General features: G+C 40.8%; 4 protein-coding genes across 5 annotated transcripts in view; all 4 read left to right on the forward strand.

Annotated features, from left to right (window-relative positions):
* Positions 1-9,839, forward strand: part of angpt1 (angiopoietin 1) — a 47,833-nt gene extending 37,994 nt beyond the window's left edge. Inside the window, exons 8-9 of the mRNA XM_080044819.1 lie at positions 4,052-4,182; positions 7,834-9,839. Coding sequence (XP_079900945.1) covers positions 4,052-4,182; positions 7,834-7,997 — 295 coding nt within the window. The 3' untranslated portion in view covers positions 7,998-9,839. The remainder of the gene's footprint in view (positions 1-4,051; positions 4,183-7,833) is intronic.
* Positions 9,840-16,879: 7,040 nt separating this feature from the next.
* abrab (actin binding Rho activating protein b) lies at positions 16,880-18,790 on the forward strand (the record flags this gene model as incomplete). The annotated part of the gene is made up of 2 exons (XM_080045165.1): positions 16,880-17,667; positions 18,307-18,790. The coding sequence occupies 2 exons, from the start codon at positions 16,880-16,882 to the stop codon at positions 18,788-18,790; spliced, it is 1,272 nt and encodes a 423-aa protein (XP_079901291.1).
* A 1,797-nt stretch (positions 18,791-20,587) lies between these two features.
* LOC307263757 (zymogen granule membrane protein 16-like) lies at positions 20,588-22,720 on the forward strand. 2 transcript variants are annotated; one of them, XM_080044999.1, is made up of 5 exons: positions 20,588-20,685; positions 20,819-20,859; positions 20,972-21,024; positions 21,333-21,456; positions 21,931-22,720. In XM_080044999.1, the coding sequence occupies exons 3-5, from the start codon at positions 20,973-20,975 to the stop codon at positions 22,250-22,252; spliced, it is 498 nt and encodes a 165-aa protein (XP_079901125.1). In that variant the 5' UTR covers positions 20,588-20,685; positions 20,819-20,859; position 20,972; the 3' UTR covers positions 22,253-22,720. The 2 variants fall into 2 exon arrangements, with proteins under 2 accessions (XP_079901125.1, XP_079901126.1); XM_080045000.1 differs by having other exon boundaries at positions 20,649-20,689.
* Positions 22,721-26,656: 3,936 nt separating this feature from the next.
* Positions 26,657-27,907, forward strand: part of samd12 (sterile alpha motif domain containing 12) — a gene marked incomplete at its 5' end in the record, with an annotated part of 85,694 nt that continues 84,443 nt past the window's right edge. Inside the window, one exon of the mRNA XM_080045244.1 lies at positions 26,657-26,717. Within this exon, the coding sequence (XP_079901370.1) occupies positions 26,657-26,717 (61 nt within the window). The remainder of the gene's footprint in view (positions 26,718-27,907) is intronic.

Here is a 27,907-nt window from a genome sequence, read left to right on the forward strand (position 1 = left end):
ATCCTCTGTTCATAGTAACAGTGTGTGCTGTGAAATGGGATGTGTCAGATAAAAGTTAGACTGCAAACAGGCAATATGTTAGCCGATTCGGGGCCCCATGCCAGTCCCAGCCTGCTCAGCTGTAATCTAACAAATATCTTGAGTTTGTGTAGGGGGAGAAAGGGAGAAAGGGACACGTTTTGGAAAGGAACAGCCCTTTGTAATCACTGCTTTAAATTGAGTACATTTCAACAAACATAAAAGCTGATTTATGTTTGGTGAGTTACTTCATGGGAGAGCAACGCTAAGATGCTGAGCATTATGTGGCAGGTCTAACTAAACTCAACTATCTGAAAAAGGTGAACACTTTATTGCTGTATGAACAGTGCAAATGTGTATATGATGTGAGAGAACAGTGTTTGTAAGAGACAGTGTGATAAAATGTCAATCAGTGTAACCTAGTTTTACTTGGAAGGGCTCTCAGTTAAACATATCACAGTCATCTGACTCCTCACCTGACCCTGCTACAACTCATTTCACACGTACACAGTTTGCCGCTGCAATACTCCAGAGCATAGACTCATTAAGGCTGAAATGGAATCTGCATCAAAGCTTTAAGGGCTGTGGTTCATCCAAATCACAAGAAAAAAAAACCTGGCGGTATTTAGTCATGCAAATAGTAATTTGTTTCCCCCGAGTTTTGATGTATCTCTCTCTTAGTTTGTCTTTCCAGAAACAATGACCCTGGTTTCTGGTTCATTTTGTACTAAAAGTTCTTTATAACATTCAACATGTGGGATGCTGTTTCCAGTGGGAACATGGAATTAAGCTAGCTCATACATTATGCACCAGGGGTATTCTTTTTTTTTTCCTTTTTTTGTAATTTGGTTGAAATGACTCCTTAATTATGACATGCACTGTCGCTTCATTGACTTTCCAAATATATGTTTTAAAGATCCCAAACAAGTCGGCAGGCATCCCCATTGGATGTTAGAATAATTAGATGGCGGTACACCAACCTCCTTCCCCAGAGGTGTCATTGAGTAAAGCCAAATGATTCCCCTCACAACTCAATATTTTGGTTACTAATGAGCCTTGACCAATTGCATTACTTAGTTACCTTAAGAGAAACAATCAGATTAGCATGCCCTGCCTGTTCAGTTCCCAATCCGGCCAAACAGATGTCTTGATGCAGTAATGTGAAGTACAAGACGCCATCTCCCTGTCAATTTCTATGTCTCTTTGCCTTTTCCCCTCTCTCTCTCTCTCTCTCTCTCTCTCTCTCTCTCTCTCTCTCTCTCTCTCTCTCTCTCTCTCTCTCTCTCTCTCTCTCTCTGTTAATACAAAGCCCCAGGAAAAGCATCTCTTCCTCTTGAGGTCACTACTCGGGCCCATTTTTGGATTACCACACTTATCATTTGAGTGCTAATGGAACCCAGACAGGGAAAAGTTCAGATGTCAGTTGAGTTTGGTTATTGTTGGTCTGGTAAATATGTATGCGCACCCGGGTAAACACAGCCGCAGACTATTTAAAGCACGCTGTCAAAAGTGTCATGCCGAAAATCCCACTTGATGATGTGCTTTGGCGATTTGTCAGTTGCAACAGAGATCGTAAGAGCTTTGGAAAAAAACAGGAGAGTAAAAGCGCAGCAAAGTCTGTTCTTTATCAGAGCAGTAGCAGACCTCATCCTTGACACTGCATGTTTTGTTCCTCGGAATCAGGAATGAGTTGATATGTAGTCATGCTACCAGTAAGTGAAGCAGTGAATTGGGAATTGAGTTTACTCTTTACTGGAAATATCTCTGCTCAAAGACGTCTTTTGGCTTAAGAACTAAGTTTAATACCTCATCTACTCATTTGTCTTAGATTAAGTACTTTGAACCTGCACATTTATACACGTAAGCAAGTGCTTTACCCACAAGCTCTTACCCAAGCTTGCCATGTCCTGTGATCTTTTGGTGCCACTGACTGGACGGACACATGACGTCACGCTTGTATTGTAGGATTACATGCATCGGTCTAGTGGCATTGGGAATTCCCCACTGTGACCTGCGCTCACACTGCAGCCATTCACACAGCTGTCCAAATACAGAAGTCTTTCACGTTTAAATGACTTTCCTTCCTGGTGAGTCTACCAGCCTTCTTTTTTTGTTGAGCTATTCAACCTGATGCCTCAGAGCTACAAGCTTCACTAAAACTGGAAGTGCAAACAAAAGTGTGTTCAAAATCTACTGAATACTCTAATATTATTATCGTGTGTATCTGTTACTTTCTTATTGGAAAACCCAAACTGGGTGCATGGTTAACTACACACCCATAGTCCCCTGTTATCGAGAAATGAAAGCAAAATGTTCATGATAACTGACACCTCATTGGCATGGTGCTTCAGCCCAGGCTCTTTGGACGTGCAATCTCTTCTATTGGGAGAAAGTTAAACTGAGGGAGCGTGAGAGACACAAAGAAAGGCAGAGAAAAGGGCAAGTGTGCAATGCTGAAGGATAAAGGAGGGCGTGTTCTGCTCGTAATGGTGAAGCTGTCAAAAAGATGTGGAGAGAATAAGATTCCCATTCACACCACGAGTGAGTTCACAATGGGACACACCCTGTAAAAATCAATTTCCAAGCTGCATATTAGATTTCAATTTGTGAAAGAATTCAGCTTGGGAGCGACCCATGCTGTTTATTGTAAAAATCCGCTGAGTGCAAAGATGGCAAGAGAGTTTGATACTCACTATCTCATTTGATGGTTGACTACTAGCTGATTCTCAGCTGCATCCGCTATGCAATAGGAATGCTGTGGGCCTTCTGTAGAACATATTTAATCAATGGCATACATTTTCAGATAAACAGATTGTGACCTTTTTGTGACATCCGTGACTTTGTTGGAGAAGAAAAGGGACTAGGTAGCATTACCAGCTATAGTCATCATGGCTGTACATGAAAAGCCACAAAGTGCCACCTATAGACAGGCACTTTATTGACAAAAAGTTTCAAATGAGAGCTGTCGTTTTAGTTTTTCTTTTTTTCACTTAACTAAACGTAAAATGTACAAATAGCAAATTTTTCAGAATTGATTTGGGAACGGATTCATTAAGATAATAACTCTATACTACCACGTAACTTTCAGTGTCAGCCATAGTATCAGTATCAGTGGACACCTTAATCCTCTAAGTCCAACCTTTTAGCCCCCCAACTCCACTACACAAACATTAAGTGAGATGCCTCTTGAATGCTGATCCCCCATTCTCAGCTTCAGTTTCAGGAACCAGCATTTCTGGACTAACATATTTTAGATTCTGAGCATACTGTAGATTATGCACTCTGCTGTTTATGTCGTTGCATTGACACATGCTTAAAAAATTAAATCAAAATACACTTAAAATTGGACCTGGCATAAAATATATATATGGACCGGAGGCAAAACTGCAGTAGCGTGTCTGGTTTCATGAAAGGAATGTAACATCATGAAAAGAGGGAGAACAGTAGGAACTGTGTACTTAAACATGTTGTACTTGAAAACCAGACAAGGAGAAATATTACATACTTGGAGACCAAAGACTTATTAGTAGACCATACCTAGACAGCTGTGGACGGATGATAGTTTAAACAGGTTTGTTACTGCTCTTTTAACAGTGTACAGCTCTAACAGGTCGGTGTTTAATGATTTAGCCTGTTGTTGTGGTGTAAATTAAACCGACTGTGTCCCTGAAGATGGAAATGTGATTCCCAGACATTCTTTAAACTACATTTTCTTTCCTCTGTCTGTCTGTCTGTCTGTCTGTCTGTCTGTGGGTCTTTCTATCTCCCTCTCCATCTGTAATTCTTTCATAATGCTCCCCTTTTTACCCCGTTCTTTACATTATATTCTCTCGACACTGTTCATGTTGTTCCAGGTGTTCTATATGTACTAAATCAGGAGAAAAAAATAAATATCTCCCACGAGACGTTTCTTTTTGCAGCATGTTATGTCTTCTTGCTGTCTTTATTGCTCAGTCCGTTGTACTCCTCTGCCTGATGTGTTTCCATGTCCTGACTCCCTCCTTCTCCTTCTCCTCCTCCTTATGTCTTTCAGGCTGTTCCTGAAAAGCCACAGTGGGACTGCGGGCAGACAGAGCAGTCTAGTCATTAACGGCGCAGACTTCAGCACCAAGGACATGGACAATGACAACTGCATGTGCAAGTGTGCCCTCATGCTAACCGGGGGTAAGTGCAGGAGACCCGTAACGCCATTACACCAGCATTGAGTATTAGTTCTGTAGTTTTGACTTTAGTTTCTATCGGCTGTGACAAAACTGTGCTCACCCGAGTAACTGCAACAGCGCAAGCAACACGAGCGAGCAGACAGTTAAGTCAACAGTTAAGCCAAATGATCTATACCACTTGCAAGTAAAGCTAAAATGTATCCCATAATGCCTCATTGAGGACGGTTGAAGGATGTAAAGTAGATCAAAGTAGAACCAGGATGTTGGTCATTCAACTGTAAAGAGGATATTTATGACTGTCTAAAGCTGCTTTCATTTTTTTTTAACCATATATATTGTGCAAACATGTTAACAAACTGTTTACACAGTAATCAGATACAGAGAAGCAGTAGCAATCATTTTGAGTAGTGTCTTTGAACACTTGAAACATGTACTGTAAGTCCAATATTATTCTACTTTTTTGTTTCCTCCCACTCCTGAGGGAAATATGTGGCATTTTAGCTGCTAAATGCTCCCGCTATGTTCACCAGCTAGACGCTAACTCTGTCTGTTTACTTTATGATGCTGGCAAGGTCAAGTTTAGTCATTTTATTATTGCTTTTAGGCTGAACATAGTCTTATTTTCCAAATAAACTTAATTGCTTTAAGTTATCGTGTTCCTATCCCCATCATATGTATTTTAAGCAATGTCTTCTTGCTCTCAGAAACAATAAAAGGCCCGAGATATAATAAACGGAATGAAATTTAAAGCATTTCTGTCTACATTGCACAAGTGAGACAATACCATAAAATTGCTTTTATAAGAAAAAAATGGCATGATATAACCATTCCATATTGCAACCATTATGGCCAACCCAACAATGTTCTTTGCCCAGTCACTTATACATCTATCTGCACCTTATTAGGCCATATCCTGAATACCCTCCCAGTTGCAATGTATTTAGAAACGAGCACATTATAGAAATCCCTGGGCGCGGCACCAAGTGTCAGAGAGATTTAAAACGACCCTGCTTCTCCTGCTGTGTAAGTGGAGCCCAGTGACCCTTTCTATCACCTCATGGCAGCTCTATTGCTTTGGAGTCCTGACCTGGTACTAATCAAGCATTTATAAGCGCAGATTTTAGATCAGCGTTACCTCTTAGGTCATAGTGAATGCAGTGTGTTAAAGGGAACTGGCATGCGATCGCTGATCAACACCCCTACTCTGACTGATTCATAGCCAGCCTATATGGCCAGGCACAAAGGAGAGAAGAACGACAGCATGTAGCCTACGTCAAAGCTAGTCCGAACCCTGCACTGCGCTAGCTATAGAATGTATAGTATATCACTTGATTTATTCCGTGCATTACGGGGGCACGGCTGACATCAAGTGATCTAAGTGTCTGGAAAATACAAGAGGAAAATACTTCTCTGCCACATTTATGAGAGCAACTGCAGCATGCCATGTTAAGAGTGCGTAGGATGATATTATGCGAACACACACACACACACACACACATACCTTAATATATATATTTACCCAGCAGGGATAAAGAACTGACAGTGAGAGGTAGGGGGATTCCTCTATCCTGAGAACAAATTGCACTAGCTGCTGAGACTTTTTTTTCTCTCTCAAAGGAAGACATCCCCACTGCTTTAACAAGTCAGTAAAAACCTCCGGCGTAGAAATAGAGAGTATACTGATCATAAATCCCAAAAGATAGCTGCCGTGCACACTAAATGTTTATGTGTGTTATGGCGGTTGGGGGGTCTGCAGTTTATCAGCAAGTGAGGGATGGCAAGTTTGACACCTTCGCTGTGTTCTGCTTTGGTGTCTCTCAATAAAATAAAACAGCAGGTTGCACAATATACACACTGTGTGACACGCTATTAACCAAACCCCATCGCAGCATAGTATCAGCTGCAGGACATTGCAACCAGCTATACTACCTCCACACTGAGTAGTGTGATTTTGTAATAATAAGATAACTCACATTAAGCTGCATTCATGTTTTTTTGGCCACACAGGGGCATCAGAAACAAGCTGGTACCAGAACATTGACATATAATTACTTTTGAAGATGATTTGACAATGGAGAAAGTCCAACATTCACTTTAATTTTAGCTTCGTTTCACTTTCCACCAACTCAGATTACTCATAAACATTCAATCTGAAATATTAACTGTAACATATTTAACCTTTCACAAAAACTTCGAAGATGTTAGGTGCAGTGCGTACCCTGAAAGAGCTACCCCATTTTGCGGGCGCCTCCCCATTGAGCTTCTTGTAAGTCATTAGAGCGGAGCAAGTGGAATTTTATATTCAATTTCCCGCTGATGCCAGCATCCTGAAACTATATGCAGTTGTGGAAATGTAAGGAGGTCAGATGCCATGCTATGTTGTGTATATATCTTATGATGGCGCAGCAATCAATGTGAAATATATATGTGTGATCCGGGCCAGCAACAAGGGCAGAAAGCTGCTCCTGATTACTGGCAGGTCTTGGGAAATGTCATACTGTAGGCCGCAGCGGTATCCAGGTCTGACGGGAAAGAAGGGCTTACCATTTGCCCCAGTGTGACTGACACATGCCATGCCTTGCATATGTTCTATATCTGACTGTATCAGTGTTTACTATGTAAGACTTGACACATTACTATGATGGAGTAGATGACATGGTTCGATAAATCTCAGGCATCTGAAATATAATACCAATAATAACAACAATACAGATAAGAACATCAAAGTTATATGTAGTTATCATACATGAAATTCATCTGAAAGTGTTTAGCTTAAAATGTTATATTTCAAAAGGGGGCAAGCGCAACATTAAAAATCGATAAAACAGGTTAGAATTAAAGGAATACAATTTAAAAGAAGATTACATAGAAATAAAGTTTCTGAAAGATTGGATAAAGTGAAGGGACACAGCCTGCTGTCTTAACAAATTGCATGGTGGATATTTATGGACAGGATGTTTCACAGTCTCGGTAATAAGAGGAGGCTGCGTCTCCACACTTCTGATTTATTCTGCTTGTACATTTAATGCTGCTGTCTTCGATGACACAAGGTAGAAACACTTGACTAAGTATCACGGTGCTAAACCATTCAGACCCTTGTAAAATTACAAACAGTAAGTTTAAAATCCATTCTTAAAAAAAAGACATGGAGCGAGAAATATGTGGATTCAATCAATCATATCATAGCTATCTCCTTAAGCCAGGGCACATCCACCCTTTCCCTAAAAACTGGGAAATTATGAAATGTGTCACCTTGGGAGAAGAATACAATTTTCCGATGCCTTTCTCTACTCCGATGTCCTGCTGGAGCTCTTGCACATGCACCCTTTGCTTTAAATAGAAGGAGGTGAAAGTGTTTAGCAACAGGTACTGGCATGCCAGTGAACCCAGTGACAGTGACACATTGAGCAGATAGCGGTGAAATGGTGTCTGAACCATTGCCATGGCCCTGCGGGAGAGAGGCCATGGGAAAGTTTCAACCTCTTCTGGGGCCAAATGTATGGTTGAGGTGACTTTATCAGTACGTATACTTCTTTAAAGGGCATATTAGTTATATTACTCTGTGACTTACTAAAGAACTGCATGTGTCATACTGTATTTATCTGTATACACGATTCTAATTTACATTTCCTTGTCCTTATTCTCTGCTCAGGTTGGTGGTTCGATGCCTGTGGCCCGTCCAACCTTAACGGCATGTACTTCACCCAAGGACAGCACATAGGGAAGTTGAACGGTATCAAGTGGCACTACTTCAAGGGCCCCAGCTACTCGCTAAGAGCCACCGTCATGTTGATCCGCCCCCTGGACTTCTCCTAGTCTTATGAACTTGCAAACTTTTTAAAAACTTCCAAACGGCTACGTAAGACGTTAGAGGGACCCCCTTTCCCCTTTTTTTATCCTCTTGTCTCATCTCATTTAGCTGGCCATGGGAGTCATCCAATGAATCTTTTAATGGGAGTCGTCCAACGAAATCTTTTATTCAGCCTTGTTCTTCCCCAGAGCGACTGCTGTCTCTTCAGTTAGCTCGTAACCTTCTCCCTCGACGAACTGAACAATAGTCACTGTCGGGGAGGGAGACAGAGCGAGACATGATTCGTCTGAACTGATTTCTGTTCACATGCAGATTCACAAACTTGACCTCCCCTTCGCGTTCAGGTGCATTATCTCACACCTCGTGTTTGTGCACGTTATGAGTGCGCTATGAGGTCATCCTGAATGTAAAATTCCGGCATGGCTTCAGAACCACAACTTTTTTTCCACTTTCCTGAGGACCTTTAGTCGTAATAGTAATATGGAGGACTCGAACTCTTCTAAATGGAAAGCAGCTATCGGAGAGCACTGACTCATAGACTGCAAGACAGAACTTATCTGGAACGCTTTAAGGAGACGAATGAGAGATTCTTATTTTTATTCAAATGTTGCTCACAGAACACAGCCCATAAATATTACGACTGTATTATATAAATGTGTTTTTAGTATTATTTTTGATATCCCAACTGTATACAATATCCAAAGGGAGATGAACTTGTCTTTTGTACTGTACAGTGTGTACTGATTTTCTAACTGTGTTATGTATAAAACACCCGCTCTGTTTTTAGGTGACCTTGATGTGGAAAGAGATTGGTAATAGTTACGAAGGTCACTTGCAGTACTCGCTGGCGCACACTAGCCGTCTTGAGAGAGTGTGATTATTTTTAGAGTTCAACATGTGAGGTTATTATTGGATTAGATTCTGGCCTGAGATTCATTTGCCTTTTGTCATTGGCTGGCTGAGTAACGACTAATACCTGCCAAAGTTCAGATTGCAAGGGACCCCCTTACCACTGATGAATATAAAAACAGGGACATTAAATCATATGCAATTAGTCATGAATAACACGTATAGATTTGTGTGCATTGGGGGAAGAAAAAAGCACGTTTGCATACACAACAAGTAGTGTGCGTTTTCAACATTACACAGAGACAGTATACTATATTCCTCTGAGTGTAATGTCCTTCCATTATCCTTCCATATTCACAAAAAGGAAATGCTTATATTAAGCTGGTGTCCCACATGTACAAAACTCACAAAGAATAAGATTCAAGTGCATATGACTGGATCTTATTTCTACCCGTAGAGGATATTGTGAAACCCCCTTCGAGACCCGCCCCATCTGTTTCTTGATACCTTTTAGAAAAAAGGTAACAGCAGAATTTGAATACAAGTTTCATCCGGACTACTTTTCACAGCCATCAACATGACACAGGCCCAGAATCCAGACAGTTTTCTATTTTCACAATGCAGCTTTGGAAGAAAAAGAAAAAGGAGCTGCGGTTGGACACGAAGCATGAAATTAATAATTCCGGCAAGTTGTCCATGTTTCCCAACTTCCAGCTTAAAACAACAGAATCTACTGTGGAGTATTTACTGGAGCTGCAAAGTGGCGAGAAGATAAAGCGTATCTGGAACTTGTAAAACTACAATTGACATGTTTATTAGCATACTAAAATAGTATAATTTAATGTGTGTGTATGTGAAAGCAGCTTTGCCCGCCACATCGTACAATGGTGTTTTGAAGTTGAGCATACGACATGGTAAGGATAATGACCCTGGAGAAATGTGCCTTTGATAACTCTGCTTTTTTTACCTCATTCAATTCCAGATTTGCAGATTTATTTAAACATCTTTTTTGTAACATGTGGTCAGTGTTGTGTTACCAGAGTAAATAAAGGAGCATGTGATGCACTAATGTCTTCAATCTGCGTTTAAGGCTGCACTTTTTGGGCCAAAATGATGTGACGATAGACAAAGGTTTTAAAGCCGGGGTTCCCAAAGTTTGGCCCGTCATTACGACTATCTTTAACATGCTTTCAGTTCAAAAAGCTTCCTCTCCTGATAATATCTCCAACATCAGCTTAAATCATCAGATACGAATGCTATACTGTACTGTATGTCATGCAAAGCAAGGGTTATTGCACAGAAAGCCACAAGATAAATCCCATAGATAAAAAAAGACATGCTTTATTCTTCCGCCCTATTTAGAAAACCCAACCAGATCGCGCAAACAGTAAAACTCCCTCTCTTCTGCCCATGGTGACTGGCTTTGCTTTGCTTTGCTATAGTGGCAAATGACAGATTGTCCGAGTGTCAAACGATGCTGTCGGGACCTGTAGTGTCTCTTCCATAGTTGACATTCCTTGGTCTAATCAGAGGTTAAACAAATTACTGCGTGCCTGCAAAGCACCGCACGTCCTTCAGCGCCTGCACTGACCCGACACCCTCGCCGGAATGTGTTTCTATAGAGAGGCTGAAGCGCTGGAGTGTGAAGAGGGTCCACGCAAAGCTGGCAAACACCTATGTGGGTCTTAAGCCATGTCCTTTGTTGGTGTGAGGACAGAAGGGACCTAGGAGAACCACTTCTAAACGGGTGGGGGGGAGTTTTGTCTCCAGCGGATGTTCTGGATGTCAAGCAAAGTGGTGTACGTGCACACACACACACACACACACGCACACACACGCACACACACACACACACACACGCACACACACACACACACACACACACACACGCACACACGCACACACACACACCACAACCACCAAATCCTCACATCCACGGCCAGCTTTCTTTGCTGAAAACGGATCCTTTGCCTGTTAAATGAGGAAGAGCTTGAAGGTCGGTGAGGTGATGGAACTCTCATGCAGACGCACAATGTTGGACCGTGACCAAATCAGATATGAAAGAGTACAGTACCCGCAGTATGAACACTCGGAGGCCAACGAATCCCCTGAAGAGACCACCTGCTCACATGGAGATGAATAAAAACATTGAGAATACAGAGAGAGAGAGGAAGTGCAAGTGAAAATAGAGACTCGCTCCATCATTTTAAATCAGATATTAGAATCAGAAAAAGGCCTTTTGAATTTGTTATTAGTAGCCTAATTATTAATATCAGTAGAAACAGATTTCGTCCAGAACAGAAATTTTTTTGTCATGGCTGAAATTTTGGGACTCAAGCTGAGCAGAGAAGTTACAGAAAACAGATTGACTGAGATATCCATCATCCCAGGATAAAGAGATAAATGCAACAAGACTCATGGAATAAATGTATTATGCAATACTCTTCTATTGTTGAGATACACAGGAAAGAGGAAAATGGGTTAAAAAAATAAATTAAAGGGTGAAACATGAAAGTAAGATTATTCATTCTATCCTACCATGAATGCAGCATAAGCCTATAGCCTGCTCATTTAAATCCTGTTGTTACTGTGTTTTCTTTTTTATGGTATTTTATCTTTTTCTGCTTTGAACTTGTTGTGTTTCTCCTATACCGTCTTTCACTGTTTCAACCTTTATATGGAGTGTGTTACGCTCGCTTCATAGCTGAGGAGAATAAAAAACCTGAAGTTCTGCCGTTTCTATGCCAGTGACATCACTTTGCTTGCGTTTAAATTAATGACTGGGTATTAAATGTTATCATGTTGCGTGATAAATCACAAGGACCAGCATAAAGAAATCACTGCAGGTCATTCTCTTTCTTAACTGCAATACAATCCCTCACCAGCTGTGTGGTCTCTCTAGAAATATTAAGATTCAATCACTGTTTTCATTTGTACGTGTAGGGCATTGTATCTACAGTTTTTCCGCTTTAAATGTTCAAATCTGCAGCGCGAGTTATCTGATCTCAAGAGCACTAAAAGCCTACTTTAATGTTTTGTCTCTGTGTCTTTTATAATGAGAATGGTTGCCATTGGTTATCACTAACTAATCAAATATTCTGTCCAACTTTGAGGGCAGAAAGGCGGTAACATTATGGTGCTGGTAATTACAAAGTGATTTGGGATTCTGTAGGCCTAATGCCGGTTCTGAGCAGAAATGTCCCATGATCCTTTAGGAAAATAAATTTGAGTGGAATAAAAATGTAAAACGTGGGCTGAGGTGAGGAACTCCTTCAACTAGAAAAAGTGAGAAGGCGCTTGATATGATTGATGATCTATGGGAGTAAGAATGACACTCGGTGTACACAGAGGGTGTGAAGCAAAAGACAGGCTGCGGGCCCCGGCAGAAGCTATTCAAACTGATAATAACATGAAGGGCCTTTTTTAAGTTGGATGAAAGGAGCTTTAACAATATCAGCTGCAAATTTCACTTCACTTTCAGACGTTAGAGGTCAAACTCCGCAAATATGGATCCCAGAGAGACTTTAAATCACGTTGGACATCCTGGGAAGTTTAGGCAAGAGAGCATTTACTCCTACAATGAAGTGTTTGTATTATATTTGTCTATTCCCCAGAAAGCTATAGCAGAAATACATGGGAAAAGCAATGTGAATGCCATGATATGTTGTGTAAAGAAACAGCAGAAGAATGAATGCACTGGTCCTATCTTTGGGACTTTTCATGTCAGAGCTTGGTGTTCGTAACATTATAGAAGTTGATGATTACAAGTGAGAAGTGTGTGGCCAATTATTGCTCCACGGGCCGCATCGGTCTGAAGTAATGAAGTGTGATCGCTGAGTGACGCGATCACACTTAAAGCACCATGTTTTTATAGGTTCTCTGCTAACAAAACCATGTCTAAAGAAAATGCCAATTTTTTAAAAATTAATCACTGTGAATAACACCTCGAAATATATAACATAATTATGTGACCACAAAACAATAAAAAATAAATAAACACACAAGTTTCATTAAATTAAAAAGTAGCATGCTAAGTGTGGGCTAACTAGCCGGAAAATTGTCTTAAAATACATGAACAGAGCCCAGATTTTAAAGATGTAAGATTCAAACTGAACATTTGCCAGGCCATAAGTTACATTTTAGCCAAGCAAGCTGATGTGCTAAGGCTGGCACAGGCAGCACGCTATGACAGATCTGCTAACGTTCAGCACACAAGCATTGTTATTGCCCTCATGGCACATTGATGCTACAATGTAGCTCAAAGCACTGTGGTGCCTACAGCCTCGCAGAGCGATTAGCATTCACCAGTGATGCATCTCTAACATAAAACAGTGCCGTGTAGACCCTCGACAACTGTAAACACTTGCCACTCCAAAGAGCTGCTGTTTTATCTTTTATCATATCCCCTTCCTCGTCTGCCTCCATCCTCTTCATCCTGTAAAACACTGTCATGAAACCTGTCTTCATAAATCCTAAAGCAGGGACCTTTAGTTCCTCCCAGAGTCTCTAATGAGTGTGTCTGGCCCCAGCAGAGCTCTCTGTCATCCTGTCGGTCCCTCTGCAGGGGACCAGGCTTCCTCTCAGCCTCCTTCTAGGCCAGCCATCGCTGACCCCTGTATTGAGCTCCCTTTAATTTACTGTCTCTCCCGTCCTTTATTTATCAAGGGCCTTGCGGCACAGCCCAACAACAACAACATGAAGCCCTCTTTCGGAAGGAAGTATTAGTGGATTGCATTGTGGTTTACTTTTCCTGGGCCAGGACAGATTTGCGTGGCTCGCTTCGTAGTTCCGGTCAACATTGTGGAAAGAAAAGAAGCCTCTTCTTCTGTTGAATCCAATGTAGTTCAGTGTATGATGTTTCGGGAGCTATAATGTGTGTTGCCAGATGTTATTGTTGGTCAGTCTGGAAATGAAGAAGACATTAAAACACCCATCAAACTCCACAGATGAGAGAAAAAAGAAAAAAAAACTTCCTCTGAATCCTTGTTACAGCTGTTTCTTATAGTCATAAAGCTGCTCCTGCAAATAAACTCTGACCAGATTCAAGCTACTGCCGCAGCAATCAAGACCATAGTTACACACATCTGATACACGCTGGGATGTTGATCCGATCATTGCAACAACAAAATTCCAATTATGTGCAAGACCCCTAGTTATGAGCATGGTAACACAAATCTGCATAACACACAGACACAGAGGTCAGAGACACAGATCGAGAGGTCCTCACAGACGCATTCCGGCACAATTAATGTGCAATAATAAGAGCGGCCAAATAAAACAATCTCGGAACAAGCAGTGAAAGGTAAACAGAACGGCGGTAACAACGCAGATGTTGCTTAGCACTAGGAAACACAGGTGCATTCTGTCCAGATCTGGACCTCCTCTGCCTTAAGTGGGGTCGACCACCCGGTCTATTTGGCCAACCTCACCGGAGAAGCCCTTATTAACACAGGAAGTGCACTGAATTCCCACCTGCAGCATACACTACTTTTTAGTTCCTGAGACAGAAAAAGAAATTATAAGAAAATGTTGTTCAATTGCTGTCGTGATTGCCTTGCAATGACTTGCTTTGACTCAACGTCCGTTGAAATGAGGGTCACCCCCTCAACGATGTCTCGAGTACAAATAAAGGTTGAATGAATACATGTCCCATATAAATCGGCAGTTAAAATGGACATAATCATTTCTTTAAGCACTTATTGTTAATTGTTTATTTTTTTAGGTTTTTTGATATTGTGTGCTTATTGGGTTCTAGGCCGTGTATCAGGAAAATGCCTTTTTTTAGCCTCATCATCCCCCTGTTTTTCACTCTGCATGTTGCAATTTTGAAGACAGAAAAAAATAAACAGGCTGATATAGATAGAATCAAATCTTCAATATAATAAAACAAACTGTGATATACATAGCGCAACCACTGAGCTGAAGAGGCCTGTTGAGTTCTTGCTGAGTGTGAAAGTGATTCAACTGTGATATAATAGCAGCCTCTACTGGTAGACTGCCACCCTTACATTTACCCTAACTTGTTTTATGAGGCCAATTATCCCCCTTTTGCCATCGTCTGTAGAAAAGATACGGTACAGAGGTATTGCTTACTTTGCTGTCAATACTGTTCCAGGGCCCTGCCGATCTACTGTTTATATAGTCTGCTATGCTTGTAGTATAGGCAAAATTAAGGGAAAATCTGCAGCTGGGCCTTCACAAAATAAAGAGACTTGGAAAGGATTTTGTCTTGGATGTGACAGATGAACCTTAACCTTGTGACTGTTGGTGTTATTTTCATATCTAAAACCTTAACGAAGTAGATGTTACAAAACATTTTTTACTTCACTGAAGCCGTTGCCTTTGAATAAGATACTTTCATTAAAATACACTGAACCACATCAGTTGCAAAAATCAGTTCCATCCATGTTTTATAATATATTGAAGTCATTTAATCCTTAAAAACCGTAATGACCATGTTTCTCCTTGGGGAGGAGCAATAACCCTCCATTCAGACCGGAACATTTGTAAACTACACACTGACTTGGTTGGAGAAGCTGATGCTCAACACGTCACATCCACTCTCCATGACAAACTGCCAACAGCTGTCTGAGTGCATGTGTGTGTGCCAAGTCCTATAAATAACCCCTGCCCTGCAAACACTAAGGTGAAAAACCAACACACATCAAAATACAAGCTCTTAAAAACTGCACTAAACACCTCAGTCAAGGTTCAGCTCTTCAAGCTTGATGTTAATAGTGCTAAGATTGTCAGGATGCGTTCTGCTCTCTGCTCCGTGAGAGAGTCAATTATGATTTTACGACCAGCTTCACTGCAAGACTGAAATCCCTTCACACGTAAGCAGGAGATCCTTGTCTCCTCCAGGTGTCACATGCATCAGACGCTTCCTGATTCTTTTCTCTCCCTTGACTGCCTCTTTAACTCTTTCTCTACAAGAACATTTCTTTAGAAGAGAGACATGACAGTGAAAATGCTGACAGCAGCAGATTCTGAATAGTGTACTTTATTATACTATGAACTTGATTTAGTAGTAACTTTTTAGGTTAACATCTTACACAAGAAAATAATCAACTTATTGAATATGGTGCATTCATACACAATTGTAGGTAGCTACCATACAGTAACCGAACACATATAAATAAATCGGTCAAAAGTCACAACTGGTTCATGTTATGCAAAAATGTAAATGCTAAAATCTTCACATTCAAAAACAAGTAGGGAGGAGTCGTAAAGTCAGCCAACTTGTTAGATTCACTAATGTCATTAAATTACTCATGTATCTGAAGTTTGCTAACATTAGCTAACACACATTTTGCCACCATAGGCATGTGGTTATACCCAACATGTTATACCAGACAAAAAAAAAACAGTAATGAGAAAGGGCCTATTTTATTGGTAACCATTGGTAAGAGGTTGGATGTGTTGTTTCTTTTTACATAGTCTCACTTTAAACACAGTATCTCAAAACTTCCAAGACAATTGTAAGAGATGACCGAGTAGCCTTAGTGGACACAATATCAGTTCTTTATCCCTCAGTGTATATCTCCAGATGAGTCTAAATGTGTGTGTGTACTGTTTATAATGTCAATCACAATTCCATTTATTTATAAAGAACATGTACAGTATATTTGCATTTAACGTTATGTTTTTTTTCTCCTGAATCTGTTCAAGGAAGGCAGATAATAAGATACGTTTTGATTACCATATCAAGCGGTTTGTTTCTGATCAAGCTTTACACCCCCTGTTCTATTGGCAGTTTACGTCTAGTTACTGGTTATACAATCTGTGATGAAACATGAGTCTGCAGAGTTGACTCGGGTCAGGGAAAGACGATCAGGTCGGTAGCCTGGGATGACTTGAATACTTTCCACCGTCATGTTAGGGTGTGCTCTCCCCATTTAAGAGCAGCGGTAGCAAGGGTGAGGGCAAGACCCAGCAGAGGGAGAAAAGTTAGAGGAAACAAAGATGTGAGCAGAGAAAGAATAAATAGCTAAGTGGGATTAAAGTGCCCTAAATCGACACATTTCTATGCAAAATCATGTCTGACAAACAGGCCGGTCAAGAGTCCCAACGCCGGAAACCATCCACCAACAAGAACATCAAGAAGCTCCGCACTATTAGTATGGTGTGTGGCCTGACAAGTGGCTGGCAGCAATTGATTCAGGAGAACGAGAAGAAGCAAGCCAGTGAACCCAGTGGCTGGGCTCCATCTTTTCCTGGAGGACCAGCCAAGGAACCCAGAAAGACATGGGTCCCAAAGAAACCTCCAACTGAAGCTTCTCCAAATCATGTCATCGGTTCTGGAGAAGCTCTAGAGAACCCAACGCCCCACAAGGACACCCAAGATGCATCCAAGACTGAGGCGGTTAAGAGCTCAGCTGAGCCACCGGTTGAATCATGCATCAAGGTCAGGCAAGGGGTGGAGATGGTGACCAGCGGGGTTGGGGAGAAAAGTGTTGGAATAGGGCTCCTGACCGAGAAAATCAAGAAGGAGTGTCTACCATCAGATGAGGAGATTGACAGGCTCCTGGAGAATAAAATGTCGCCTACACTGCGCAGAAAATGCTCCAACATGGTTTCATCTCTCACAGAAAGCTGGAAGCAGGCAGAGGAAGATCAGAAGGTTAGAAAAGAGGGAGAAGAATCAAGTGAGGTTAAAACCAATGGTGGTGGTGATGGTGGTAAAGAAGACAGTGGACAACCTAAGGCAGAGAAGGACATATTGGACATAGAGGATGCTCAAACACACAGCACAAGCTCTGTGAAAGAAGACAATGAAGAAGACTCTGAGTCGGAAGTGAAGATTAAAAGATCCACAGTCTCGACGTGAGTATGATCAGGGTGTTTTTTATTTTTCATTCCAGGGAAGAGAAGTGTTTCTTTTTGAACAAAGGTGTGGCGGGAACAAAAGATACAGCATTACGTAAGGTGAAACAATGTCATTACTTCCCCAATGAAATGTTCCCCTTTGAAACAGGATATTAACTTGAGACGTTTGACTGTCGAGGAAATATGATGCTTTGAAAATGCACCCACTTGTGCACAATGAGGTCACGGATTAAGATGTTCCAGGATGTAGCCGTTTCTATAAAGGTCCAGGGCTTTTTCCATGACAACTTTGAAAAAAATAAAATAATAATAAATATTTTCAATGTTATCTTGCCTTTAATATCTAAGTAGAATGAAACAATTAACAGGCTTAACAATTACAACAATTGAGGATGCTCGTACAGCAGTGGTGATAGAAAACCCAAGGCCACATTGTCCCATCAGCTTACGGATGAACATTGCCAATATACAATAAAATTCCACAAACTTGTTGGAATTAATAACTGTTAAGAGGCAAATGTGCGTGGTACTCATCCTTGCATTCCCAAAAAGCCACACTTTGATAGTATGCCATTTTTATTGAAGTTTACGTGTAAATGTAATTTAAAAAGTAATATAATGTTACGTCCCTCGCAGGTACAAAAAGGAAGCTGAGGATGCCAGCAAGATCAATGCCCTCTCCAAGAAATACAGTGCTGTGGGAAACCTCAAGAGCCGCTGGCAGAACTGGGCCTCAGAGCATACCGTTACCCAGAAACTCAACCCCTTCAGTGAATATTTTGACTATGATTACTCCATGTCACTGCGCCTCCACAAGGGCCAAGAGGGTTACGGACGCCCCAAGGAGGGTACCCAAACGGCGGAGAGGGCCAAGCGCGCCGAGAAACACATCCACGGTGAGATAAGCGACATGTGTTACGTGATCAGGACTATGGCCGACCGGGACCCAGACGGAAAGACCCGCGTCACCTTTGGACAGCTGTTCGACAGATATGTTCGAATCTCTGATAAGGTGGTGGGGATTCTGATGAGAGCCAGGAAACATGGGAAGGTGGCATTTGAAGGGGAGATGCTGTGGCAGGGCCAGGATGATGGAGTTATCATTACTCTGCTGGTTTGATGTTGGGTCAAAGAGGCATTGGAAATCCTTTTACGGCTAGCAAGCTACTTGGCTGGCTCAACGGAACCTGTGAAGAAAGAAGAAACCTCAGTCGTTATCAAGCAGGGCCAAGAGGGGGATTTAAAATTCAATTTGACCTGGGTCTATTCAGTGGACATCTGCGGTGCAATTTCAAAGGAATATACAGAGTACAATACTTCAATCCGTGTGGATTATTCAGAGAATATTTTTTTTAACAATTTTTGCAGATAATTGAAGACTATTTCCGTTAGTGTTGTGGATGTTGTGGACGTCTGAGTTGTCGCTGTCATGCATGTCTTTTGAGAAATCTCCTTCAAAACTTTAACTTTGTTATTCTGCTGCAGAGATAAAGATCAAAGAGATTCTAGCTTTGAGCAGCATGAGTTTCCGATCAGAGTTGCTTGCAAATTGGTCATTATGGCTAATATTAATGGTTTCCTAAGTTTAATGATACAACCAGCAGCTTTGCAGAATACTGTAGCACAGTATTTCACACACAGATTGGGTTTCTTTACCAGTGTTTTAGTAGAGTTCATGGGTTTGGTAGAATCAGAACAGAGTTGGCTGTATAACAACAGGTAGCGTACAGTGGGTTTTTGAAGCTTTGTCACTGTAAATAGCTGCCCGTTGTGCCCAAAAATAATGCTGTAAGTAAAGTCATGAGCCGGACAGCTGAAGCAATGCGTTGAAACTCACTGAAAAGCTATGTATAACGCCGAGGGGAGCCACATGTTATGGTGGTAATTTATGTTTTCACATTGCCAACATATATATATAATAAAAGTTGCTTTAAACATTAATACAATACTATAAAGAAACTTTTTCCTTTTTTTTCTCCTAGTTATAAATGCATGTGGCAGTGTTAAAAGCAGTCTGACATTTTGAACAATACAAATAAACTTAAATATCTCAAAGTTATTTTTTCTCATCCTAAACTTACAGTAAAACACATGGAAGTCTGTGCACTCTATGTCTCACTTGATTATGACTAAACAATATGTTTTAAGAATTTCCCCCTGACGTGCTGGTTTCTACTGTATGAAAAACCCTTACAAAACATGAGCGCAGAGGTGGAGGTATGTATATCATCCCTGTGAAGCGAAGTTGCCAGTCAATCGGGTCACATCTTGATAAAAAGTTAGAAGGCAGCTCAACTGGTCCTGTGGCGATAAGAATTATTTTCATCATTTTGCTGCAAGATCTTGTCTTGTTTTTTATATTTGTTTTTTGTTTAAAAAAAATATATTTTCTGTTAGTGCAACTAAAACGCATGATTGCTTAGCAGTGGATAATGGCTGCAAAATATTATAAGATGCTTTGTTGCCATGCACAATGATATAAGTAGAGGGATTATGTTATGAAATGGTGCAAAATAAACCTGACAAACATCCCTGACCATTTACCGTCAGTTACAACTGCTTCTCGCAAGGAAGTTCCGGAACAACAAAAAGTTTTCTGGAATGTAATTCAGCAGTGCTCCAAATGAGTAGGTGCAAACCCTCCCATGCGTGCTTGAACTCATAAACAAGGAAATAAAAAGTAACTCATTTCAAGAAGTTTCCCTGTAGAATACGCTAGACTTCTGTTTGACGGATCTTGTCACACCTGATCTTATCACAGCCTTCTCTGAAAAATCAAGAGCACTATGATGCCAGCTGTCACATACCAGTCCATATCAGGTCATCACTTATTTCCTTGATCCCATCTCAACCAACAGATAAAGTTACGTGTAGGCATGGCCATTAAAAATGTGCTCAGGAATGTACCATGGTTTGCTGATATAACACTTGCTGATGCCCAAGTACAAATAGAGGGTTGAAAAGAGGTGAAGTGGCACACACAGACGGATCATCTCATGCTTTGATACTTGATATGTGAGTATGTGCTTCTTTTGGCTTCTCTGCCATTCATTGCTATAATTTTTCAGATACTTTTTTTGATTCAATTATCATCTTAAATACATGGAAAGAAAATACAAAAAACATTTTTATTTTTCATTGTTTGTAGATATCTCTTCATCGCAGTGCAAGAAATAAAATAAAAGTCAGGTAAGACTTGTATTTGGTTATTTCTCAAAATTCACACTGTCTGTAATAACTAACTAACTAAATCATTGTTGGTAGATAAACAAAAAATAATTTTGGACAATTCATTTTACAGAATGCACTACCTCGTCCTTATCTCACTACTCGCAGCCTCTGTCTTGGCTTATGGTAAGTGTGCAAGTAACATGTATTAGTGCAAGTAACATTTAGATATAATGTGCCTATAGAAAAACACATACACATATTTAAAATAGTTCCATTTAAAGGCAATATATTGCAGCTGCATTGGCACACTGCAAACACTGCAGCTAATAATGAATTATTGTGAAGTGTTATCATTTTGAATGAGATTTTTTTTTTTACCAGAAAATTAAATAGATACCATACAAAAAAATTGGAAATACAAAATTCCCTCTCAGCCTGTTCACATACTGGCATTGTTGACTTATGTTTGCTCTTGCCTCTTGTCTTTGCAGACCAGCCTGAGTACTCCTACTCACCGGCAGTGGGGTCAGGCAGTGGCAACGCTTACAGTATCCAAGGAGAAAGCAGAATCACGGCTGTCAGAATGTGGGAGCTCAACAACAACCGCATCTATGGGTGAATATCAAATATATTTCATCTGGCTTAATAGTTTTCTTCATGTAAACCTAAATCCCAGAAGTTTATCTCATATTCAAACTAACTTGCAACTCCAAGTATTATTTTTTTTTTGCAGTTGGTTATGGTCAGGAAAAGATCACAGTCTTGTATTAATAGAAAACATAAAAAGTATGCAGTGACTTTATGCACAACGTGTTCACATGTCCCTTTCCTTGCCATTTTCCTTCTACTCTGAACACAAAAATGTGTCACAGATGTATAACTTTATTTTTATTTTTATATAATAATTTTTTTTTTAAGTCTAACGTTTACATGTCAAATGTAACATGTAAAATATGCTGTTTGGAAACTTTCTTTGAGCATTTGAATCATGATCACTCTTATTTGGCTTTACACCTGCAGTTTTCCTGTCTCTTATGAATTAAACTAGAATGATACCCCATGACATATTGTCTTATCACCTTTATTCAGCATCCAGTTTCGCTACGGCTTCACCTGGTCCGCTGTTGCCGGATACAAAAGTGGCTTGCCCATAGAGATTGAGTTGTTTGACGATGAAGCCATCACCGGGATTTCTGGAAAGCATTCCCACTACATTTATTCACTGGTGTTCACTACTAACATGGGCCGCATGTTGACAGCGGGCCAGCCCTCGGGCACCTCCTTCAACATGTATCCCACCAACCCCAAGGCCGAGCTGCGCTTCATCAGCGGACGGATCCATTCAGGCCTCACCTCCATCGGAGCCCACTGGGGTGGTGTTGGTCCATCATCTAACAACACTGGGAACTGAGGGGCAAAGCCTTTAAGCCAAACCAACTATATGAAAATCACACCTTATTTTAAATTATAGTTTTCAGTACTATCATGGATTTAATTAATTTTTCAACATTTCTGAGTTACAAAACTGGACCTTAAATGTATTTAGTTGAAAACGTATTTATTGGTTAAATAGTTTGTTCCATGTTCAAAGCTCTATTGTATGAGAACCTGACTGTCCTCACTGGAGTCCTTTCAAACTTCTGTTGCAAAAACCTTTAGCAACCACACAAAGCAACAGGGCATAATGTGTTACGTATACTAGTCTTGTTGTCTTGCTGTCTGAGTGTGAGCTTAAAGCGTGAAAATACCTTGCCAAACACAAACAGCACATAGGCCTGATTGGTTTTTGATAAGCTCTTTTTCTCCTTCATTTTGCCTTTTGTAAACCTCATGCTTGTGCACTTGTTTGAAATATGTAAGAGGTAAAACATTAAATAAAGGAGCATCTTTTGAAAATCAAAAACTGGTCACATCATCATTGTGTTTCATAATCCTAGTTTTGGCTGTTGTTCACTTTGGATTCACGTTGTTTGACTATCTTCAGGCTAATCGCATCAGACCAGGAAACACACATGGTGTGACATCTTTGGAAATACATTATTTCACATTTCTTTAGTGTGCAAAGGGGGTGGAAGGATGGCCTAGATGAAAGGTGGCTGACCAGTAACCATGAGGTCGCTGGTTCGATCCCCATGCACAGGAGGGTGTTAGTTGTAAAACTAGTAGTGGCTGGTATTACGTCTACGGTGCCCACCATCTCTACCATTGTGACCCCCTCCAGTATCATGACACACACACACACACATACACACACACACTTTATGTAAGGACTGTTAATAACTCGACAGGAAGATATGTCGGAGAAAACCCAGACACCCTGAGGGTACCTTTAAACAAAAGCAAAAACTAGGAAACAGACAGAAAAAACAAACAAAGTGCATAACGCCAGCCACACCTGTATCAGCTGAAGAATGTTGCCAAAGTAACGTTCTTAAAAACAAACAAAAAAACAGCAAGACTTCCTCATACTGTGGCACTATCTGCTTACCACTGCAAGATGTCTGTAATTAAACTGTGCCAATGAAATAACATGAAAAGTGAAGAAGACAGTCTGACAGGTAGATATGCAGGCTATGCCCTGCTGGATGCGTGCTTTTGTTTATCTATCCCCATCTTGCAATACCTGTACTGCATGTCTTTCCTGTAGCCTTTAATAACTTGCTGATACTGCAAATGCCTTATCTGTTTGCTCACTTTCACTTTACTGTAATGTAATGACCTCATGGCCATTCATTGTTAGTGGAAGGCAGAAAAGTCCCATTTTCAATTAACACACTATTATAACACTCTGATACTAATGTAGTTGACCTTTCTTCAAAGAGTAGGTGCGTCATGTTGAAACTGCTCCATCCAATTAGTATAACAGAGACCTGATGATGATAGTATTCACAGTTAGACACAGTCATTCCTAAAATAAACTACTGTTGCTTGCACTGGCGGAGTGCACAAAGAAAGAACAGCCTTTGGGTCCATAAGGTATAAAAGCACCACTGGTGTTACAATGACCAAGTCAGGATACTACCAAGACCTGCAGATCATTTTACATTCGTACATTCTAGAATTAAGTCATTTTTGATAGAAATAAAGCTGCCCCATCTTTACTTCCAAGAAATCATTCTGATGGCTTTGTAGAAATGAGTCACAATCAGATCTGTGTTACTTTCAATAAACAGTTCTATAGACACATCATCTATAGGCAAGTGTAATTTCAGAATGCATTACTCATACTTGTTTTTTTAACACTCTACCTTATTGGATAGGAGTATAACATCCATATTGTCTTTCCTGCCAAAATCCATTAATCAACACCAAGTTAAAGGAGTTCCTCTTAGAGCTTTGTGTTCTAAGTCAACATCAGTCTAGAGCTAATAATCAAGAAAGCGAGCACCAATTCAGCTGTTCAACCTTAATCATTAGTCACTTACACAACGTTTTAGTCAACAAGAAACGTTGTGCCTGCATATGTATATCCATAAATAAAAAGCATTTGATAAATGTAATCATTCCTTGCCTCAACAAAGATTATTTTCTGTCGGCCCGTTGATGGTTCAGTTTATACGTATCTTATTGAAATGAGTGTATCAAGGCAGTTAAGGCCAAATAATAATGCCTTAACTAACTAATGGTGTTCCACATGGATCCTAATATGGACCTATAGTGTCTATCATTTATATTAATGCTATTGTCACTAAAGGCTCAGGCTGTACACACAATACTCATCTTTATTGCAGATGATACTGTTTTATTCTTTGGTTCAGATTCCATCCAATCAACCATTGGGCAATAGGGAAGCAACTTTACTTCAATGCACTCTAAGATGCCTTTAGTCAATGGAAATAAAACAAAATGCAGTCTGTTCTCCAGATACAAAGATATGGATTATTATAATGTCCATATATCCTAGAAGAATTCACATACTACAAATATATTGGGATCTGTCCTGATGATAAACTCACAATTCGATACCACGTTAAATCATTTTCAGTAAAAAGATGATAATAAGCTTGGCTTTTTTGTAAAGAAACAAAGGCTAAAAGGATTGCTGAAGCAGGATGTCATATATCAACATGCTGCTGCTGCCTCCACTCTGAGGCCATTACACTCCATTTACCATTCTGCCCTCAGGTTTATTACCAAAGATAATTACAACACCTACTGCTGCATTCTATATGATAATATGCTCTATCTCATCTTTGCTGCTCTGGCACTACAGCCCATAATAAACGTGCTGCAGTGTTTCGGTCGATGGAACCCCATTCAGAACCGCTTCAAGACAAACTGCCTTTGCTGTTGGTGTTTACTGTTCAAGAACGTTCTCATTAACTTCTCTCTACCTGCCTTTGACGGCTTTCACTGAGCCTGCAGGTTGTGTACTATACCTGACGGCCTTCTGTAATTCTCTGCAACAAAGCGACAAGATTGTTATCCCAAAATGTTAAACTTTTCCTTCAAATGGTGGTTTTTCAAACAGATAGAGAATATTCCAAATCTGGTGACGGTGTTTTCCTGCTACAACTTTCATGACCAGCTCTATCACAACTGTGTCCATGTGCAAAGGTCATAGAACACTTTTTTACCCTCTGGACATTTACTGTGTTTGGTTTGGTTGCAATTTTCTTATAGTTTATTAAATAGGGCCTTTCTTTCTATGTACATGTTTCTTCTTGGTGTTTGCATATATATATATATATATATATATATATATATATATATATATATATATATATATATATACAGATATATATATAGATATATAGATATATATGTGTGATATAGAGTGGGAAGCTTTTAAAAGGGCCTTTTCTGCAAAACTGAGGAAAGTTGCCCTTCCCTCATGCTCAAGAAGGCGCTGAGCCTACACTTCCCAGGATCCTTTGAGGCGCGGCAGCAGCTGTGCGCTCCGGGTTGCCCGCAGCAAAGTGATGATAACACGCCAAACAAGGTACAATGAGAGAGCGTTGAGTTTTACATTTTGCCTGCTCCCGTGCGCGAGTGATGCCCAAATCTGTGGACTAGCACAATGGCTGTCGAAGGTAAGGCGCTTCATCTTGTGCTGTCACTCCATGATGGTATTTCTGCTTTTGTCTCCTTTGAAACAATAGCAGAGACAATTTAGTTTGAGTTACCGTGATGGTCGGAGCTTGTGTGCTGTGCACAGACGCTGTTGGGTCAACTGTGATTGGGTGATGTTGCAGCCTCTGCTCTCTCTGCATTACGTGCACTGTCTCGGTCATGTTTTTTTTATTATTATGACACTGTACAATTGAAACGATACACCCACCGCTGGCATGCATTGTCTTGGTGCATGATCTCATACCATAAGGACTCTTGTTAACGCGCAGCCTCTCTGTATTATTGTTACTGTGCGCGCGCCTGGTCGCGTTCCCTGCGATTGGAGACAACGCTGGTTAACAGGTCTGCGACCGAGGAGCGTCCAATTCTTTTGCATGATCATCGCACTCTGTGTTCCTTACTCTCTCAGTATACTGCAGCCCTGCAGTGCTGAGATTTATATCTCGGAGCTTGTTCTGGGTAGTAATTCATTGTGCCCTTTGTAGCATATTCTACGGGCTGCTCTTTCTGTGTTGTGGCGCAACCAACTGTGCGCTCAAGCCTGTTCCACCAGAGCAGTCGATGATGATGTTGATGCTGCTCGTCTGGCAGCAGGTGGTGTAGTGACATGTGGACCTGGGAAATCACCATCACCCTACTGCTTCCGTGACTGTCCAGAAAAACAAGTCAGTGAGGGTGCTTTCTACAGACGTTAGAGGGTGAGAAAAGTGACAGACAGTGTAGCCAGAGCCAGTGCCTCGGGATGCTGGGCCAATCTCCTCACCTGATCGGAGGCATCTTGTGGATCCAGAATCCAATGAGAGGTATGTTGGGAGGAGGAAGGGGGGATGGGGGGGGGGGGGGGGGGGGTGGAGAGGAAGTCACAGGTATGACTGGAATGAGACTGTAGTGTGATACGCCTTCCTTAGATCAGGTTATTCATCTCTGACAGCCATTGCAGGATGTTTCATAGGCCTACACACACACACACACACACACACACACACACACACACACACACACACACACACACACACACACACACACACACACACACACACACACACACACACACTGTCCATGTTGTGCGGTTTGACCTCAACCCTGTCTCTCCTGTCCTGTTCATCTTTCTGGGATTTATCAAAGTGGGCGGTTGTTATTTTGGGCTGCTGTGTCATGTTGTGTTTGCCCAGTCACTGTTTACATGGACTGACATCGATAGCACAGATTAAACAGCTGGACGTGCCTCACACAGAGCGGTTATTGCTGTTCTGCATCATTGACGTACATCTTTCCACATTAAGGAGCCCAAAAACAAATGCAAGTGAAACTGTAATCTCCTGTTAACTCAAAATTCAAGTCTCCTCCTGATATTTTAGAGTTTAGTGCAACATTTTTACTGTGGATAAAAGCACACTGTGTGGTTAACATTATCACAGTAAAGTAAAAGTTTCTTTCTAGGACCAACTTAAAGCTGTCTTAAACCCCTTTGCCTTAACAACAGCCGCTCTATTTGTGTTTACAATCAAGAAATGTCTAGTACATTTTGTGCCTTTCTTTGCCCTGGCGTTTTAGCTTCTTTATGATGCTGACTGCTGACCAACAGGTGTAAAGAGATTGATGCCTTGGCTGAACAATTTTGGGAAAATATCGAATCCCCAAAAGAGAAGTTTGGGGTTCCCTGCTCAAGCTGCTGCCCCCGCGACCCGATTTCGGATAAGCGGTTGATGATGATGATGATGATCGAATGAGGATTTTCCATTTGTTGATTTGCGATATAATTTTCTAAAGTCAAGCTTACGTTCAATATACAGCGTTTCAGTGTTCATAGGCACAGTGTCTTTAGTGAGGTAGTGCATGTTATGCCGTTAGTTGCATCATGATACCTTCTGGAGTAACACAAACTACTCTGAAAGTCATTTGTTTGCTAGACTTTGCTAGAGCATCACTACTTTCTCTTGACTTTTCAGCCGTACACTTCTCATGTAGCTGCTTTCATAGTGCTGATATAGGT

The sequence above is a fragment of the Ammodytes marinus genome (assembly GCF_949987685.1).
Source record: "Ammodytes marinus genome assembly, chromosome: 17".
Classification (NCBI taxonomy): domain Eukaryota; kingdom Metazoa; phylum Chordata; class Actinopteri; order Uranoscopiformes; family Ammodytidae; genus Ammodytes; species Ammodytes marinus.

Coding starts and splice junctions, on each gene's coding strand:
- LOC307263757 (XM_080044999.1), top strand. CDS start 20,973: ATGCACTACCTCGTCCTTATCTCACTACTCGCAGCCTCTGTCTTGGCT. Junction 21,025..21,332: donor AGCCTCTGTCTTGGCTTATG/GTAAGTGTGCAA, acceptor TTGTCTTTGCAG/ACCAGCCTGAGTACTCCTAC. Junction 21,457..21,930: donor AACAACAACCGCATCTATGG/GTGAATATCAAA, acceptor ACCTTTATTCAG/CATCCAGTTTCGCTACGGCT.